Source organism: Macrotis lagotis, chromosome 2, assembly GCF_037893015.1.
Source record: "Macrotis lagotis isolate mMagLag1 chromosome 2, bilby.v1.9.chrom.fasta, whole genome shotgun sequence".
Taxonomy (NCBI): Eukaryota; Metazoa; Chordata; class Mammalia; order Peramelemorphia; family Peramelidae; genus Macrotis; species Macrotis lagotis.
In genome coordinates, this window is record NC_133659.1 from 27,818,345 (window position 1) to 27,839,847 (window position 21,503).

The window sequence follows — 21,503 nt, forward strand, 5'->3', positions numbered from 1 at the left end:
AGTTCCTGGGATGTACAGACTGTTGTGCATGACAGCCAGACACTGAGGTTGGAGCACAGGCAGCCACCCCTAAAGCCTTTGAAGTGGTTTCAGCCTGAATTCTGTGGTACCTGGGCTCAGATTGGCAGAACCTTCCCAAACACTCATGACTTCAGGAAACTCACTTTCCTTGTAGGGTTTAGACCTTCCCTATATCCATGACTGTCTGCTAGCATTCCTAGAAACTGAATCAGAGGGGCAGCTAGGTGGCACAGTGGATAGAACACTGGCCCTGGAGTCAGGAGTACCTGAGTTCAAATCTGGCCTCAGACAATTAATGATTACCTAGCTGTGTGAACTTGGGCAAGTCACTTAACCTCACTGCCTTGCAAAAAAAAAAAAACCCAAACAAAAATGGAAATTGAATCAGAGACTTAACCAAGCCTAATAGAACTTCAGTTGAGCCTTATCCTGTTATAGAACAGCCTTTGGAAATTCTAGGCAGGTTCCAGCAATATGACAGTATACAAGGTATAGAAGAAAGATCCTCTATAAAATCCAGCCAGAGCAGCCCCTGATATCTGTGTTGGGAGCTCAACCAGGAGTAACCCCTGAGACTCATACGAGGGCGGAGACTACAGTTGGAACCTACACCCAAGAGAGCCTTAGAGGCTTAACAGCCTTACAGCAAATTCAGATAAAGCCTCAAAAATGCCCTGGCCAGAAGTACTACATAGAGTCCATAGAGGGAATGAAGGAATTACAGAATGGAAAAGCTAGTGAAAACAGAATGGCAAATAAAATCAAGCATCTTAGATCAGATGATGGAAAACTTCATTCATAAATTAAACGTCAAGTAGAATGGGCCAGATGGAAAGAAGTAACTTAATAATAATGCTTCAGGAAATATCAGAACAAAACCAAAATTGAAAAGCACAAGCAAATCTAAGAAATAAAATATCAGCAAAAACTGATCTAGAAAACAGGTCAAGGAGGAATAATATAAGAATTAGCAAACTCTGAAAATTATGATGAGAAAAAAGTAAAGATACCATATTTTGGAAAGTCAAAAATGAAAATTTTCTAGAACTCTTAAAACTAGGAAGCAAGGGGCAGCTAGCTGGCACAGTGGATAGAGCACTAGCCCTGGAGTCAGGAGTACCTGAGTTCAAATCCAGCCTTAGACACTTGATAATTACCTAGCTGTGTGGTCTTGGGAAAGCCACTTAACCTCATTTGCCTTGCAAAATCCTAAAAAATTTTTAAAAAATTAAAATGAAAAATAAAAAAACTAGAAAGCAAATTGAAAATAGAAAGAATGCATCCATCATTCTAGAAAGAATCCCTAAAATAAAAACTTCCAGGAATATCATAGCTGAAATCCAGAGCTTCAAATAAAAGAAAAAATAATTTAAGAAACCCCAAAGAAGGAATTCAAAGACCAATGATAGTCAGTAAAATTACTCATTACTTAGCAGCTGTCACTGTGTAGGAGAGGAAAGCTTGGAATGTGAGATTCCTGAATTTTAAAAACCAAGAAAAAGGAAATATAATTCAGCAAGGGGAAAAAATAGAATAGAGGACTTCCAAGTATTTTTTTCCAAGCATTTTTAATGAAAAAAAACCACAATTGACTATGGAAATGGAAATGCAGGTATCACATGAAGCACAGAAAAATAACCATATTTGTACAATTGAGAGGGAATATATGATCATGAATTGTTCATCTGCTGATAGGGAAATTAGAAGCAGATATCTTCTGCAAACCCTGGTAATGGTCCTAGAAAAAAGTTAAAATACCAAAAAATATCTGTAGTTAGTTTTCTTCTGTTTTAATAGCTTCAGAAGAAGATAAAAATAAGGAAGGACAGGTAACTATAATGAGAAGGAAATAAGTAAAATAGGGAAGGAAATCATTGCATAAAATGAAGGGTAATATATGTGGAGGAAAAAGTTGGGGTGGGGTTGGGATCCCATAGACCTAACTCTGTTCTGAATCCGATAATACACAAAGGCATTCATGAATCTGCATTTGAGCATGAGACACATTAAATTTAAAGGGATTTGGGAGACAGGGACAAAGAAGGGATAGAGAGGGAAGAAAGGAAAGAAGGAAATAAGCTTTTATGAAGTAATCATCATGGGCCAGGCTAAGATTCTCAAAAAATTTGTGAGGTGGGTGCCATTGTTATTTCCACTACTGAGGAGGACACTGATGCACCAAGAAGTTAACTTGCCAGATGTCACAGAGCTCTATGGTGAGAGGGCTCAATTTCAGCACTTGTTTCACTGTACCATCTAGCTGGAGGGCAGGCTAGGTAAGGTATCTTAAGTCATAAGTAAACCAAACTTGAATGCTAGGGGAGGAACTTGAAGGGGGGATTAAAAGGAGAGGAAATACCAGAAGGAGAAGAAAAGAACTGCAATGGAAAAGAAATAGTCTGCTTCACTTATTATCAGGCAAATTCCCTCTCTTCTATCTAACAGTCTTCTTATTTATTAAAGGAGAGCTGGAAGTAAAGGAAAAAAGTGCAAGAGAACAGGATAGAGAGAAAAACACAGTTCATGCTCATAACTTTGAATGGGACTTGGATGAACTCATCCCTTATACTGACTAGGATGGAGGATAGAACTGGAACAAGATTTGGGTGTTTCTAAGAGAACACAGTTTGAAATGCACAAAAGGTCACATAAAATTCAAATGAGAATGTGGAACAATAATTCAGATGAAGTTTCAGATGATTGAGTGTAGATAAGATAAAAAAAAGATAAGCAGAGAAATGATATTATGTTCAGAGAAAATTAAACAATATCAACATTTAATATATGCACCTATTAACATGGTACCTAAATACCTAAATAAAAAAATTGACCAGAGTACAAGGAGAACTGAATGAGACTTTAATATACCCATAGACAAATCTGATCCAAAGCTAAGTAAAAAGTTAAAGACCTGAATAGAATTTTAGAAGAATAAGAGATAATAGATCTCTAGTAATTACTAAATAGTGATACAAAGGAATTTGCAGGTCTTTTAGCTATGTCTAGTACCTTTTCAAAAATTTACCATGTATTGAGGCATAAAGATATCACTGAAACATGGAAAAGTAGAAATACTAAACTTATCTTTTATTGAACATTATTTAGGACAAATTATACTCAATAAAAAGCTGTAAAGAAGGAATGTAAAAATAATCAAAGACTCACAATTTTAAAGAATTGTTGGGTCAAAGTACAAATTATAAAAACAACAGAAAATTTCATAAAAGAAAATGACAATAATGAGGTAGCACACCAAAACTTAGGGGGTATAGCTAAATCAGTTCTGAAGAGAAAATTTGTCTCTAAAATGCTTTCTTCAATAAAAGAAAGGGCAATAATTGGGAGAGATAAAACCAAGATGGCAGGAAAAAGGCAAAGATTCACCTGAGTTCTTACCCAAACCCTCCAAATACTTTTAATAGTGCTTCAAAACAAATTCTAGAGTGACAGAACACCCAAAAGGACAGAGTGAAATAATTTTTGAGCCCAAGACATCTTAGAATGTTAACAGAAAAGTCTGTTGTGCCAGGGTAAGAGTAGGGGTACATCACAGACCAGTCTCCATCAAAACAGTAGTAGGACTTAGGGGGCAAATATATTTGTGGTGGCAGTGGCACTTTTCAGACTCTCACTCCATAGATGATAAGAAGGCTGGACAACTGCTCAAAAAGAGATTACAGAGGTCCCTTTCCCAGCACCAGGGTCATGACTCTGTTGCATCCTTGATCTGGATCACAGTCTTGTGTCTTGGTCCCAGAGTGTGTGTTCACAGGGCAGCAAGGCTCCTGATTATAATTCCAGGGTAGAAAAGAGTTTTTATGGTTGCTCACAGACCAGTATGTAGTATAAAAGAGTAGTAAAAACATTTCCAAAGTGACAAAAGTAATTGTGGTCACTCACAGACTAGTGCACAGTACAAGCAGAATAGAAAGTACAACTCTCTCTAGAATAAATTCTTCCACTTTGGAAGAACTGAAAACTTACAGGTTCCTAGAAAAGTACCTCTGAAAATAAATGCACAAAAGAACCTGAAGCTTGGGATGATGCCTCCACTCTGGAAGCAGAACATAGTTGTAAAAGTCAAGAAATAAACTGGAAAACGAGCAAGCAGCAAAAAAAAAAAAAGATCCTGATCATAGAAAGTTACTTTGGTGAGGGGGAGATCAAAGGACAAACTCAGAAGATAATAAAGTCAAAATTCCTACATCCAAAACGTCAAAGAAAAGTATTAATTGGGTCTAGGCCATTGAAGAATTCAAAAAGGATTTTAAAAACCAAGTAAGAGCAGTGGAGGAAAAAAATTGGGAAGAAAACAAGAGTGATGTAAGAAAATCGTGAAAATCGAGTCAATTACTTGGTAAAGAAAGCATAACATCACCTAAAAAAACAGAATAGACAAAATGCAAAATGGCATAAAAAATCTAATGAAGAGATGGACTCCTTAAAAAGCAAATTGGCCAAATACAAAAAAAGGTACAGAAATACACTGATGAAAAGAACTCCTAAAAAAGTAGGATTGACCAGGTGGAAAAGGAGGTGTAAAAGCTCAATAAAGAAAATAATTTCTTAAAAATTAGAATTGGTCAAGTGAATGACTTTATGAGACATCAAGAAACAATAAGACAAAATCAAAAGAATAAAAAAGCAAATCAATGAATTAGGTATGCAAATAAAAAACTTGAATAAGTCAAATATCTTCAACTATGTAACAGTAGAAATTTTGAAAATTAAAGAAGCAATTATAGAATTAAAAGCAAAGAAGGCAAGGAGCAGCTAGGTGGCACAATGGCTAGAGCACCAGCCTTGGAGTCAAGAAGACCTGAGTTCAAATTTGACCTCAGACCCTTGATGCTTGCTCTGTGTGACCTTGGGCAAGTCACTTAATCCCATTGCCCAACAAAAAGCAAAGAAGACCCACTGTATTAATAAAAAGTAAGAGTTGATTTTTAAAAAAAGAATCAAAAGAACTAATAAACAAATTAGGTGAATAGCTAACTTGGCAAAAAAAAAAGAAAAAAACTAAATTGTTGGTATCAAAAAATGAAAAAACTTATAAAATTGAAGGAGGAGATAAAGGAAATTATCATAAATGATTTTGCACAAACATATGCTAACAGAACTGATAAGTTAGAGAAAATAGTGGAATGCTTGGTGTTGTTCAATTGTGTTTGACTTTTTTTTTTTTATGTTTTTGCAAGGCAAATGAGGTTAAAGTGGCTTGCCCAAGGCCACACAGCTAGGTCATTAAGTGTCTGAGGCCGTATTTGAACTCAGATACTCCTGATTCCAGGGTCGGTGCTATATCCACTGTGCCACCTAGCCGCCCTCTGTTTGACTTTTAATGAACTCATTTGGATCTTAGTAGAGATATTGGAATAGTTTGCTATTTCCTTCTTCAGTTCATTTGACAGATGAGGAAATTAAGACAAACAGTTAAATAACTTGTCCAAGGACCCATAGCTAGTTAGTGTCTCAGGATCGAATTGAACTCAAATCTTCTTGACTCCAGACCTGACACTTCATATTGTACCACCTGGCAATTCCCAATTGAATGCTTATTAACACATAAATTACTCACATTAGCAGAAGAAATGGATTATTTAAATAAGTCAGTATCAGAAAAGGAAATTAAATATGGCCTAAATTAACTGCAAAAGAAAAAACAAGTATAGAACTAGGTATTCACAAACGAATTCTAGCCAAAAAAAAAAAAAATCTCAAGGAATAATTAGTTCAGATGCTACATAAACTTGTAATAATAAGAGAAAGATACCTTCCACTCTATGATACTGATGTGGGCTTGAAACTTAAAATATTGAACAGCAAAGCAGAGGGGGAAAAATCTACAGTTCAATATCGGTAATGAATTTTGATTCCAAAATTTAAATAAACTATTACCAGTAGCCATAAAGAACTGTTGGGTCAAAGTACAGATTATAGGAAACAATGGAAAATTTCATCAAAGAAAATGACAATAATGAGGTAGCACACTAAAACTTAGGGGTATAACTTTAGCGAGAAGATAGTGTTGATTTAACTGAAGAATGACTTTAAATATAGTTAGTGATGTTAATAATACATCTAATAAACACATGGGATTATAGCAATAGATGCTGAAAAGGCTTTGAAAAAATCAATACATCTTTTAAAAACTGTAGAAATCATAGGAATAAACGAACATCTTCTTAATATAATAAATAGTACTCGTCCAAGTCAAGAACAGTATTAAATAATGGAGAAAAATTTACAGTAGGATCAAAGATAAAACAAATACACTCCTTTTACCACTACTATTAAATTTATTTTATTATTAATTTAATGTTAGAAATGCTAGATATAGCAGTAGGACATGAAAGAAATTAAGGGAATAAGGATAGGCAAAGATAAAAAATAATTATCTTTTTGGCAGAAGATATGGTTTATTTAATGAGACTTAAAAATTAAAATAACTTCAGCAAATTTGAAAAATAAATGAAAACTCACATAAATATTGAATCAGAAAAACCCAGCAGGAACTGGAAAGTGAAATTCAATTTAATGTAACTAAAGAAGTTACAAAATACTTAAGACATATCTTTTGAAATTTACTGAGATTATATGAATCTAATCATGAAAGATAAAAGTTGACAGACCATATCAATTTATAAGAATATTAATTGCTCATTTGTAAGTCAAGGCAATATAATAAAAATGACAATGTTATTGTTCAGTAGTTTCAATTATATTCAAGTCTTCATGACACTATATAGGGGTTTCTTGTCAGTTACTGGAGTGTTTGCCATTTCCTTCTATAGCTCATTTTATAGGTAAGTAAACAGAAACAAGATGAAGTGACTTGCCCAGGATCTCACATTTAATAAGTTTCTAAGACTGGATTTATCTCAGTTCTTTCTGACCCCAGACTTAACACTCTATCTACTGCTTCACTTAGCTGTAAAAAATTATAATAGCACTCAAATTAATTTGCTTATTCAATACTCAGCCATTCAGACTTCAAAAATATTTTTAGCAAAAAATAATAAAAATTCATAGGGAAGTGCAAAGATTAGGAATCTTGATGGTAATAATTAAAGAAAGTGAGAAGAATCAAGTTTATTAGTACCAGATCTCAAGTAATACCATCATGCAGTAGTCATTAAAACACTTGGTATTGTTTTTAATAAAGAGGTGAATCGGTAGAACAGATTAGGTACACAACATGTTGAAGCAAACGGATAAACATAGTATTTGATAAAACTAAAGACCTCATTTACTGGGAGAAGGGCATGTTATTCGACAAAAACTGATGGGAAAACAGGACCAGTAGTCTGGAGGAGAAGTTCCAAATGGGTATGTGGCTTAGATTTTTTAAAATGACATCCTTTAAAAAATTAGAGGAACAAGAAAAAAATTGTCTTTTTTGTATTTTGGATGGGGAAAGATTGATGACTGAAGAAGTGGTAGGATCACACAAGATAAAATGTACAATTTTTTATCATGTAGAATTTAAAATTTTCAGTGGGGAATGGCTCTAATTGTAAAGAATTTTATCAACTAATGCCAGTTGAGGTGAGCCAAATAACATATTATACAATGTTAGCTTTATAGAGAAAAGCAACTTTGAAATCCTTTAAAATTCTGGTCAATGTCATGATAAACACAGGTGTCCAAAATAATGAAGTTAAGACATACTGTTGATCTCCTGACAGAAAAATTATGAATTGTAGTGTGAAAAAGACCTACATTTTCAGATGTGCCAAATGTAGGTATTTATTTTGCCAGACTGTGGAAATCTAGATATATGGAGATGTGTGTTTTTCTGTTTGTCTGTCTGTCCCCCCGCCTCCATCCCTCCCCCATCTTGATGGATTTGTTTTGGTTGGTACCTTTAGTTTTGTTTTTGGCTAAATGGAAACCAGGAGACAGCAATATGAGAAAAAGATTAATTTTTTTAAAAACTTTGTTACTTGGGGGCAATAAAAAGTAGTCTGATTGTCCTTACTTGAATTTATATGTGCATAGAAATCTTGGAATCATACTAGGCAGTTTCCTTTCCTTCATTATCCACTGAATTATATTTGTCATTGCCAAGAATGGTTGATTCTATCTTAAAATCATCTCTAATATGCTTCTTCCCATTCTTGACATTTAAAAAAAATAAGTTTAACATTTTTTCCAATTATTTGTAAAATTTCTCCCCCCCCTTTTTGTGGCAGTGGGATTAAGTGACTTGTCCAAGGTCACACAGCTAGGTAATTACTAAGTGTCTGAAGCTGGATTTGAACTGAGGTCCTCCTGAATCCAGGGCTGGTACTCTATCCATTGTGCCACCTAGTTGTCCCTTTATGTAAAATTTCTAAACATTCCTTTTAAAAAAAGTTTTGAATTCCAAATTTTCTTCATTCCCCTCCCTTAGTGAAAAGGCACGCAATTTGATATAGGCTATAAGTATGCACTCATGCAAAAAACCACTTGCATAATGGTCATTTTGTAAAAGTAAATATAAACCAAAAAACCCTAAAAAAGGTAAGTTAAAAAAAAGGCTTTGATCTGCATTTAGACTCCATCAGTTCTTTTTCTGGATGCAGATAACGTTTTTCATCATGAGTCTTTTGTAATTGTCATGGATCATTGTATTGCTGAGGACAGCTAAATCATTCACACTTGATCATCATGTAGTAATCCTGTTGTTGTACATTTGTTCTTCAAGTTTTACTCATTTCACCTTGCAGCAGTTCATGTAAGTCTTTCCAGGTTTTTTCTGAAAACATCCTGCTTGTCATTTTTTATACTACAATAACATTCTATCACAATCATTACCATGACTTGTTTAGCCATTGCCTGACTGATGGACATCCTCTCATTTCCCAGTTTTTGGCCACCACAAAAAAAGAGCTTCTTTAATTATTTTTGTATATATGGATTTTTTTTTTTTGTTTGTCTTTTTGGGATACAATATAGACCTGGTAGTGGCATTCCTGGGTCTTTTATAGTCTTTTGAGTATAGTTTCAAATTGCTTTCCAGAAAGTTTGGATCAGTTCACAAGTCCTCCAATAGTTTATTAGTGTCCCAATTTTCCACATTCCCTCCAGCACTTGTCTTTGACCTTTTCTCTCATGGAAGCCAATCTGATTGAGGTTTGGAGTTGTTTTAATCTGTATTTCTCTAAACAATAGTTATTTAGAGCATTTTTTTCATATGACTGTAGATAGCTCTGATTTCTTCATCTGGAAACTATTTCTTCTTATCATTGGATCATTATCTGTAAGGGAATGACATGTGATCTTATAAATTTGATTGAGTTCTCTATATATTTGAGAAATGAGACCTTTATCAGTGAGATTTTTTATAAAATGTTTTCACAGTTACTATTACTTATCTGTATATTTCTTTCCTTCCTATTTCCCCATTTCTGTCTCTGTCTCTGTCTCCCTCTCTCCCCCTGACCCTCTCTCTTCTTATAATTAATAAAATGCAGTCTTCTTGGGAGCAGAGAATGTTTGGTTTTTGTCTTTTCTATCCCTGTTGCCTAGTAAAAATGCTTGGTACCATAGTAGATGCTTAATAGTTTTTCATTTGCTGACTGCAGTCCCTTCAGCATTATTTTTACTCTCTTTTGCATTTTTAGCAGTGCTTTTCAGAGTCCTCCTGAGACAGATGATAAGATTCTTGGGGGGGTCTGGGTCCGATCATGTGTTCGTAAAATTCACTTTAATCTTATTTTGGAAATGCCTATATTCTTTAACTTTATCAGAGAAACCCAGAAAAGAATTTCACTGTATTCACTGGATAGATATCCCCATTTTTTCTCCTCTCACGCTTTTCTTAATTCCTTCAAATCTGGCTTCTGACTTTATTCCATTTTCCAAATTTACCAGTGATTTTTTTTCAGTTGCCAAATCTAGTGGCCTTATCTCCATTTTCATCCTTGACTCTTTTGCAACTTTAGCTGCTGCTTAGCCATTCCCTTCCATTTAACCTTCTCCTTCCTGATAGTCTCTTCTTTTTAGGAATTCAAGATACTCTTCTCCACTGGTTCTTTTCCTACTTCTCTGGCTACTCTTTCTCTGTTTCCTTTGCTAGATCTGTTCCAGATTATGCCCTCTAACTAGTTAATGTCTCTCAGGGTTTTGTCCTGGCCCATTTTCTCTTCCCCCATCCTACTTCTAAAATGGATAATATCACCCATCAGCTTCCATGTATTTGATCACCATCCCTTTGCTGATGAGTCTCAAATTATCTCTCCAGTCTCCCTGTTCACTTCCAAACTAACATTTATATGCTTTTCAGACATATAAAAGTCTAATAGATATCTTAAATGAAACCTTGTTAAAACACAATTCATTCTCTTTCCCCATCTTCTGGAGCACAACACCATCCTTCCAGTCCACCAGACTCTCAATCTAGGAGTCATCCTTCTTACTCTCCCTCAACCCAACATCCGTGATGTTGCCAAGGTCTGTTGATTTTACCTTTGCAGCATTTCTGGATTTTAGCAACTTCTCTTCTCCGACACTGCCCAAACTCTAGTGCAGGCCCTCCTCACCTCACACCTCACACTTCACACCTCACACCTCATACCTCACACACTTGGATTTCCTGCCTCACATCTCTTCGCACTCCAATCCATCCTCCTAAAGTGCAGGTATAATCATATCCCCTCCCCACCCCCACTCAATAAACTCCAGGTGCTGCTTCAGGATCAATGACAGAGTGCTCTCTTTAGCTTTAAAGCCTTTTAATCTAACCCCTTCCTACTTTTCCAGTTTTCTTATACCTTACACCTAGCCCAGGTACTCTGGCCTCCTGATTATTCCATGAATAAGGTACTCCATCTCTTGTTTTTTTTTTTGTTTGTTTGGTTTTTTTTTTAGTTTTTGCAAAGCAATGGGGTTAAGTGGCATGACCAAGGCCACACAGCTAGGTAATTATTAAGTGTCTGAGGCCGTATTTGAACTCAGGCACTCCTGACTCCAAGGCCGGTGCTCTATCCACTGCGCCACCTAGCCGCCCTTACACCACCTAGCTGCCCCCATCCATCTATCCATCTCTTAACTCTAGGCATTTTCCTCTGTTGTTTCCATCTTTGCTCTGCCTACTGACCTCTCTGGCTTCCTTTAAATCCCATATAAAATCTCATCTTTTACTGGAAATCTTCCCAACCTTTCTTAATTCCAGTGCCTTCCTTCTGCTAATTGTTTCCTATTTATCCTATATAGATCCTGTTTGTACATTTTTGTTTGCTGTCTCCCCCCATTAAATTGTAAGCTCCTTGAGGGTGGAGACTGTCTTTCATCTTTTTATCCCCAAGCTGTATAACCTAGCAGGTGCTTAATAAATATTTATTGATTGATTGTATCCCATTTTTATCTTCTGTTCTAATTATAAATCATAGATATCTGAACTAGCAGGTCTCTTTGAGATCATCTAGCCAAACCTCCACATTGAACTGATGAAGAAACAGAGTCAAGGAGAAGGTATGACTTGACCAAGATTGTATAGGTTGTATCAGAAACAGCAGAGAAGGACAGCTAGGTGGCACATTGGATAGAGTACCAGTCCCGGAGGCAGAAGGACCTGAGTTCAAATGTGACCTCAGACACATAATAATTACCTAATTGTGTGACCTTGGGCAAGTCACTTAACCACATTGCTTTGCAAAGGCCCCAAAAATCCCAGAATCCAAACAAAGAAACAGCAGAGATTTGGACCAATTTCTCTAATTACAAACCTTGGGTTCTGGTTACTGAATCACACTGGGTGTGATGAGAAGTAGAAAAAGGCTATCAGTCTAAGAAGTTCAAATTGACAAGTTTTCTGTTTTGTTTTTTTTTAAGTTGACTGCTTCTTAAATAGTAATTTCTGGACATGACCAAATTCAAGGAGATGCTGAGTCAGGGAAATAATGTCTCCATAATTCCTCACAGGGCCAATAACTGTCTTAAATTTTATATAAACTATCAGAGAGTGACACCTAGTGGCTTATGCTTGTACTAAGTTTTCAGGGTACAGGTGATAACTTCTTTTTCAAAAGAGACCTTTTAAGTGATCCACCATTTACTGGTCTTCCCAGTTTTCTTATAATGGCTTTCTATTCATAGGAAGTATCAGTCCACATCAGGTTCTTCAAAAGAATCATGACATAGATAATGACTTAAGGACAAGAGCCAGAGGTACTGACTTCTCTATTAATACTTGTGGGTCCCTATTCAAGGTCCATTCTCTTTGGAAGGTCTCAATCTCTTCCTCTTTTAAATCTGGGGATGGAATTAGATTGTTTCTGTGGTTGTCTTCTAACTGTAAATCCTAAAATCCTTTATAACTTTCATAGTTGTTAAAAACTAGAAGGCTTTATTTAGCATAATTTAGTTTCTTCTTGACATTTTATGGAAAACAGACATCTTATTCATCTATATTCTTATACAGATTTTTCATGTTTCTTAGATTCATACAATTTCCAGAGGTCTTGAGTGATATCAGAACAAATGCAGTTAAGGCTACTTAGTCCACTACATTTTTCTAATTGGTCTCATGCCCCCCTAGTCACTCTCCCTAGAGACTGTCTATTGCCATTGCCTAATGGCAACTTGGAACAGCATCCTGTGCACCAAACCTTTCTATCCTACACTCAGAAATCCTTGCCATCACTCCCTGGGATGAATGGGAATGTTAATCCACTGATATTTAGAACTTTGATTCTGGAGCATAGCCATCTTACTTGGTGGTAGTGGTGGTGATGGTGGTTTTGAGTTGTAAGTGTTGCTGTGGGATGACTAACACTAATGGTGTGAGTGGTAGCTGAACCATTTTTAGGGCTGCTCATCCATCTTTAGTGTACAGTGGGACATCCAACTCTCAGTTGTGGTTCCAAAAAGCTGTAGCACAAACATTGGTCACACCCCAGTAAAAACAGTTCCAACTGACTGACTAAACCAGGTTGAGAGTAACTTACCGTCAGTGACTTAGGGAGGGAGATGTCTTCGCCAAGCATGTGAAGACTTCCTCCCAGGCAGTGTGGAGAGGAGAGAAATTTGTTCTAGTGGCTATGAAGGCAATAGAAGTAGTTCTGGGGAGCTTTAGAGATTGGACAACATCAGAGTCATCCACTATGTCCCAGGCCATCTTTAGCTCTCTGGACTTTTGTCTTGCCACTGAACTTCACTGACTTAAGAAGAGAGAGTGAAGCCGATGACTTTGTGCCCCTCATTCATTCAATTCAATCCTTGAATGTTGGTTCAACTATATAGAAGCAAGATTTAAGAATCAGGAGATCTAGATTGGAGCCTTGACTTTCTGGATGGCATAGTTTGTGAATTTGTCCATTTACTTTCCCTTCCTTCTCTAGACCATTTTCTTAATCTGTGAAATGATGGAGTTGGAATAGATTTTCTCTTAAGTTCTAAAGTTTTTTAGTTCTAAAATTCCATGGATGTTTCATCTTGATAGGAGAGAGCTAGTAGTAGGATAGAGAAAATTGGGTTCAAAACCTTTACTAAGGCATTTCCCATCTTTGAATCTCAGCTTCTTTATCTTCAGAACAAGAAACTCAGCATCTATCATATCTACCTTGTGTGTGTGTGGGTGTGGGGGTGTAATGATCAGACAAATGATGACTCTCACTCTCTTTTCCAGCTGCAGATCCAGAGATAGATGGCAAGATTTCATTGGGTTTGTGGTTTCATTTATCCAGGAACTCCCTTCAACACTGCATATTTACAGTCTTTCTGCATCTTAATTCTTAGCTCATCTTTTCCATGTTGTATAAATTCTCTGTAAAGCATCAGCCAATAATATGCTAGAAGCCTTTTTTCTGGTGGATATATTTATATTTTTCATGGGTCACCGTGACCAAGGCATTCATTACTCAGCTGCCAGCCTCCTGGTGATGAACCAAGCAGGCCTCTTGACCCACAGTTTGCTCTTAGGCTAGACCTGTACTTGAAACCTTTCTAGCCATGTACCAGAGGTTAGGTTGTGTGAACCTAGCTTAAGCCTGCTGCCTAATCATGGAGTAGAAATGATGCCTGGTTTTTTAAAACCAGGTTTTAAAAAACCAGGCATCATTTCTACTCCATGATTAAACACCAGCAAAACATATTGAGTGGCACTATTAATTGTAGCAGAAAAAAAATAAATCTAGAAATAGAGTTGTACAGTGTAGTTAAAGGATTTGGATTCATTGGGCTCATCTGATTTTCACAATAACCCTGTGAGTTAAATGCTGTTATTATCTCCATTTTATAGCTGAGGAAATTGAGGCAGTCCAACAGTTAAAAGCTTTGCCTTAGGATCTCACAACTACTTAAATGTTTGAAATAAAATTTGAACTTAATCTGCCTGACTTCAAATTCAACATTCTTTTCACTGTATTTGGAATTAAAAACAAAGCAAAATAAAAAAGATTACTAAGAATATTTTAAAAATATACATAAGGGGGGCAGCTAGGTGGTGCAGTGGATAGGGCACCGACCCTGGAGTCAGGAGTATCTGAGTTCAAATCTGGCCTCAGACACTTAATAATTACCTGGCTGTGTGGCCTTGGGCAAGCCACTCAACCCCATTGCCTTGCAGAAACCTAAAAAAAAAATTAAAAAATATATACTTAAGGGAGATATAGATGAAAGAGAAGAATTGAAAGAAATAGGGGGACTGATGATGGTGGAGCAGGTTAAAAAAAAAAACCCAAGCAGATTAAATCCCACAAATACCTTGCAGTCTAATCATTGTATTTTGTGGGACAAAACTACCTAATTGTAGGGTGAATAAAGGAAGAAAGAGAAATGTGTGATGGACCTTAATCTTAGATCATTATTGAATTTTGAAGAGAAGATAACCACTCTGTTATTTCAGCAAGAAGAGAGAAGTGGTTGAAAGAAGGGATCGAAATAGGGCAAATGAAAGGAGGAGGTCCCAGGCTAACAGTTGAGGAAGTCCCAAAAGAAATTATTCCCATGGGTTAAGAGGTACACGTCTATAATGAGAGATGGGAACCTTGAAGCAGGTTTAATTGGAGGGAGGGAAAATGCTTTCCCTGAGAAAATATTGTTTCTTTCTGGGCAGTATCTCACCTCAAGAGAAGAAAAGTTATAGATATTAGATCGCAGAAGAGGTGAGAGGACCCAAACCTAGAAATGGGAAACAATATGTGTATGGGGAGGACAGAAGGTAAAATAGGAACACATGATCTGCCACACAGGGTGATTTCTCCCAGGAACAATCCTTCTTATTGACGTTAATAAATTGATAATTCAGAGTAAGGCACAATAGAAAATAGGAATAGAAGTGTTAGATATAGGGACAGTAACATAAAAATTGGTTTGAAGAAGGAACTCATAATACTTCAGAAACTTTAATTTCATGGGATACATGAAAAGATTAGAGAAGAAATGCAATAGTATATAGTTCATGAATCAAAAAATAAAAGTTCAGAATAAATAAAAGACATAAAAATCAATGAGAGGAGCAAGGAAGAGAAATTTTTCTTAGAAAAAGGAAAAGAGACAAAACTAATTAAAGACTTTGGAGGAGAGGAGTGAAGGAAGATTTGGAACTGATCCAGAAGGAAAGATTTGGATAACCCAATAAAAGGAAGAGAGAAAAAGAAACCAGTAAGTAAAATAAAACTCTAAAACTAGACAAAGTGTTGACAAACAGGAGGGATTGGAAGGAAAGACTGTGGGAATAGAGTTGCATCAAAGTAGATTAAGCAAAACTAATTATAAGGACAAATGAAGTACTGACTTTAAAAAGTAAAGGCAAAAACCATTCTAACCTAAAAAAATAATAATGGAAGCATAAACAACAGTGCAATAAAATGAAAGAAAAAGGCAAATTAGATGTGACCAAACCCCCCCCCCCCCATAACTAAAACCAACCAAATCAACAAACCCTGTATGATCTGTTGTTTGCAATTACACATCTAAAAAAGTGAAGATAACGTATGTCTATATATGTATATGTACATACACACATATATGTACATATAGAATCAAAAAAGTAAAGAGTCTGGAACAAAATTTACTGAGCATAAGATGAATAAATACAGCAAAAAATGCCATCATTCCATTAGATAAAACAAAAACAAATTTACTGTGTAGATAAGGAAATTACATTATTCTTAAAGGAATCATAGATATCAAATCTATGAACTTTAATGTATATTAATGTATATTTAATGTATATTTAATGTATATGTGGCATTATAGTTAAATTCCTAAATATTCCTCTCAAGGATTAACAAATTTAACTTAAAGATAAATAGAAAGGAAAACTGTTGTAGAAATTGAGCCAAAGTGTTTTAGTACCTTAAGAATGGAACCATTTTATATATATGTGTGTGTGTGTGTGTATATATATATATATATATATATATATTTACACAATATATACATGTATATGTATATGTATACACACACATACATACACACGTATCAGCACTATATGGCACTTTTATAAAAATTTATCTTTGTATTAGAGAACAGAGAAATCTATATAAAAAAGTGAGCATGTTAAATTTTCCAAATTTTAATGTAATGAAAATAGTAATAAATTTAAGAATTTCTGACGAAGGCTACAGACCCAAATTGAGACTTAAAAACAAAAGAGGGTAAAAAGAGGATTATGAACTTCAGTTCCAAGAAAGAAATAAAAAATAAACACAAAAAAGGATATCTTGAAAATTAGAAAGAAATAAACAAATGAGAAACTCCTAAAAGACTGTGCCACTGTTAAAATTAAAAACTGGTTCTTTAAATAATTTAACAAAATTAAACAGGTAGGTGACACAGTGGATGAAATCCTGGACCTGGTATTAGGAAAATCCAAAATAAAATTTAACCTCAAGTTTTTTTAAAAAAATTTTAATTAAAACCATGACAAAATAACTAAAGCATCTTATTTCAAGCAAATCATTATTAAGAGCAAGTTGTAGATGACCAGTGAGTCATAGATGGTTTGATATCAGGAAAATAATAAATGTTGCTAATTATATTAAAAACAAAAGCATCCCAAGCCACATGATTATCTTCTTAGATATAGGGAAAAATGACTGACAAGGTGTAGTACTCATTTATGCTAAGAATCCTACAAGGTAAAGGCAGAGAGGTGTCATACATACACACATACAAATACATGTAATGAAAAGCAAGCATCAAATGCAATAGATACATATTTGAAACTTTCTCAGTAAATCCAGGAATAAAATAAGGGTGTCCTTTTTATCCATTGTCATTTGATATAGTTCTAGGAACACGAGCAAAAACGATCAAGTGAAGATAGGCAAAGACGAGCCATAAGTGTCACTATTGAGTAGAGATTATATTCCATAATATAAACTTTTTGAGAATAGGGATTCTTTTTTTTTTTAGTTTATATTTTTACTTTAGTTTATATCATAATGCCTAACATATTGTAGGTATTTGTAATAATTGTTGAAGTTTGGATCAAAGCAATGACATGAGAATATACCTCCTATCATACCTTTGTAGATATAGGGTTGGACTTCAGATGTATTGAATTTCATATAATGTCAGACTTTTTTTTCTATATTATTGGTTTCCTTGATTTCATATTCTTTTAAAAATTTTGTTACAGGGGATAACTTCAGACAGGGTGATGGGTGGGATGGGAGTATAGGAAGAAATCTAGATAATGATCAGACAAAAGATAGTAAACATACATTGAAAGTAAATCCAAGGGGTGGCTAGGTGGTGCAGTGGATAAAGCACCAGCCCTGGAGTTAGGAGTACCTGGGTTCAAATCCAGTCTCAGACACTTAATAATTACCTAGCTGTGTGGCCTTGGGCAAGCCACTTAGCCCCATTTGCCTTGCAAAAACCTAAAAAAAAAAAAAAGTAAATCCATGATGAAATCATTAAAGGAGAGGTAAAGGCAATAAATAAATGAGACTATGGCCCCTACCCCTCACATATATGCAACATTTTGACATCTAAACTAAGAATAGTACTTACCTGAAATCAAAACAGTTACAAATACCTCCAGAACTGTTCACAGAAGGACTAGGAAAGGATATAGCTAGGGAGTTCACTGAAGAGCCTTGGGCCTGGTGTTCTTCAGATTGGACCTGAAGGAAGGAGTCCAAAATGATCTTTCCAGAGACTATTCCCAGGACTTGGCTTATCTGGGTCTGTTTTAATTTATTGGGTGGATTCTGGGATCTGTCATCACTCTGTATATCCTGGCAGTTTGGAGAAAACTAAGAGAATCAGATGGTTTGATGGGATGGGGTTAGATTTCCCATCACTGATTTCATAGACATGGACATGTTAATTAACAAGAAAGCTGGAATTTTTTGCTTCCAAGGTCCTAGATGAAGATTCAAGATTTGAGGGCATTCCCTAAAAGTGATTGGGAAAGTAGGAGGGGATGGTTAGAGCAGAAGCTGCCTGTCAAAAATAAAGATTGTAATCATTGTTTTTTCCATTCTAAAATGTCACCTGTTTTTCTGGGAGTGCATTACCCTCCCCATTAAAGTCTTTATTCCAAAGTAGGTCAGAGTGAATGTTATTTTTTTGGATTCCTGAAGCTATGATATAGAAAAATGTTGAGTATCATATTATCTGATTAATATTGTTTTTTGCTTTCTTTCCCAGGAGAGATCAAACAGATTCTAGAAAATGAACTTCAGATCCCAGTATCAAAAATGCTATTAAAAGGCTGGAAGTCTGGAGAGGTAGAAGACAGTGTAAGTTGCCTTACTTTATATAAATAAAAGAGTATTACATGTGCCTGTTGATTATGCAGTAAGCAACAAGTAGGTTTTTACACACATCATGATCAGATTTTACAAGAGTTCGGAGTGTTAAAACTGAAGTATTTTGTTCACCAGAGTATTCAAGTAAATGAAATGAGTTTTTAATATAATTCACGTTCCATGGCCACACTTTTGGAGCTTCATAAACTCATGGGATATCAGAGTTAGAAGGAATCTTAGCATTCATCTAATACTAACCTTCATTTTACAAATGAGGTTCCTGAGCCTTGAGGGTGGAAGGGATAACCAGTTAGTGACAACAGTGAGAAAAGTGTTAGATCTTCTGATTAAATTCAATTCAACAGGCACAAGCTTCAATTCTGGAGGCTCTGTGCTAGCTACTGGGGACATAAAGACATAAATGAAAAGGACTGCCATTAAGAAGCTGGTATTCCATATCCATTTTATTCATCTTTCCCCTAATAATAAATTTTCTTTATCTTCCAAAGGCAACTATAAATTTTATTTTGTTTCCTCTACCCTCCTTCTCACCCTCCTTTCCTCCCTCCATACATGCAAATACACTTAGAATTAGAAAATATAGTAGATAACTTTAGTAAAATAAGGGATCTATATAGATATGACATACAAATATGCCTATACTGTGTTATCTATATAGATATGTGTACCATGACATCAAAACCCATTTTTTTCTCAAGAGAAAACTCAGAATGCTATTTTTAAGGGACTTGGAAAGTTATGGTGTCCATATCTCTCATTTTCTAATTCTTTTTTTTTTTTTTACTTTTGCAAGGCAATGGGGTTAAGTGACTTGCCCAAGGTCACAGAACTAGGTTATTATTAAGTATGAGGCTGGATTTGAACTCAGGTCTTCCTGACTCCAGGATCAGTACTCAATCCACTGCATCACCTGGCTGCCCCATATCCCTTTCCTTTTCTAGAGAAGAAAAGGACACTTGACAGTGGAATAATTTTCCATTGGTAATGCAACTGTTTAGTGACAGAATATGTCTCCACACCACATTCTGAGTCCAAGAGGTAATCTTTAAAAGTGATGCATGTTTTCCTTGGAGAACCCAAACCCATTCAGAACCTTCCTGGCCATTACTGGTGCTGTGCTAGTGCAGCTCAGAAATATCCTGCTGCTTGTACCACACAGTCATGCATGAGAAGAGGATTAGAGTAGCATTAGTCACATTGTATGATAGTTTTAGCAGACAGATTCTGGTTAGTAGTTGGGTTAGAAACCTGGCATCCAAGGGACAACAGTGTGGAAATTCTGTGTGTGTGCTTCTCACTTGCTGTGCCCTTTTCAATAATGGGCTGTCCATCAGCTCCACTGGGTTTAGTTTCAGCTTCCCTATTACCTCAGAGAGAGAGACAGATTTTGTGCAGTGAGTAGAGAAGCAGTCTTTGGCTAGGGAGGATCCTTAGAAAAGGAAGGTGAGGTGGGTGACCTGATAGAAAGATAGCTGGCCTCATCATCCAGAAAAGCTGGCTTTAGAATTGACCTCTGCCAGTTATTAGTCATTGCTGTCCTTAGCAAGTCCTTTAACCTCAGGGCCCTAGCAGCTTAGAGACAAGATTTTTAGGAGCTAAGTGGAGTACTCAAGCATCTCAGAGTTGACCAAAGTGACTTCACGACATCTCTGAATTCTATCAATCTTACTTTTTTACTATTTTATTAGTTAAGAGTTTGTGGGAAAACAGGTACTGCAGTATCTGTTTCCATGAGTATTTATTTAGGAGTGTTCCCTTGGTCCAGAGAATCATGCTCGAACCCAATTAATGTCTGATCCATGCCTATATTTAGAGTGCTTAAGAGTCCAGGAAGAGTCAGGCCTCTTACTTGGTAAGTGCTCTGTAAATATTTATTTAATTGAATTAAATGTAAACATATGCCAAATTTATGAAAATAGTACAGTATAGCTGTAGCCAGAACAACAGCTTCTCAAGAGTTGCCAGTGTCCAAAAACAGTCATGTTTTTCTTTTCTTGTTTTGTTTTTCCAGACGGTCTTAAAAACTCTACACTTGCCAAAAAACAACAGTCTTTATGTGCTCACACCTGACTTGCCACCACCTTCCTCGAGTCAAGCTGGGTAAGGTTCTAATTTTTATGGGAACATGAATTGAAAGGTTTTGCTCTCTAGTTTGCTATCTCTTTCAGACTTCTGGTTTGAACTTCAGAGTCAAAGCAGAAATCATCACCAAATCATTCATTGTTTGAAAATTCATATAGCTAGAATTTTCCTTTTCCTTGAATATTATCTTCCTCTAGAACAGAAAAATTCAGCTCCCTCCTGATTTCCATGGTCACGTCCTGTATTTAGTTTAATTAAAGTCAGTCTATCATTGCCTGACTTCTGACAGCCTGAAATGGCTGCACCAGCTCCCAAATACTAAGAATGCTATTGTTCTGGTCATTGTGGTCCTTATTGTTATAGACAGTGGACCTTCCTGGTATGTCCTATGATTTTGTGTCTGTTAAAAACCTTAGTCACTTTGTGAAGTTGCTGGGGGGCTGGGACACAGGCACAAGAGCCTGGACTCCAGAGTTAGAGGCTGGGGTTCAACTCCAGGTACTGACACTCACCTGCTTTGTGGCCCTGGGCAGGCCACTTTTCCTGAGGCCTCGGTTTCCTCATCTGCAGCATGAGATTTCTTGCAGCTCTAGGACTCTGCTGTTGACGCCAATTCTCTGCCTTTTTGTTGCTGTTAAAAGTGTGTTGCCAACCTACTCTGGACTTGACCTTGTGGCCAATGTAGGT

At 36.0% G+C, this 21,503-nt stretch overlaps 1 protein-coding gene across 1 annotated transcript in view; it reads left to right on the forward strand.

The window, feature by feature from the left end:
- The window catches only part of FAF1 (Fas associated factor 1), a 319,384-nt gene that overhangs the window by 16,951 nt on the left and 280,930 nt on the right, over positions 1-21,503 (forward strand). The window contains exons 3-4 of the mRNA XM_074221481.1: positions 18,613-18,704; positions 20,746-20,834. Coding sequence (XP_074077582.1) covers positions 18,613-18,704; positions 20,746-20,834 — 181 coding nt within the window. The remainder of the gene's footprint in view (positions 1-18,612; positions 18,705-20,745; positions 20,835-21,503) is intronic.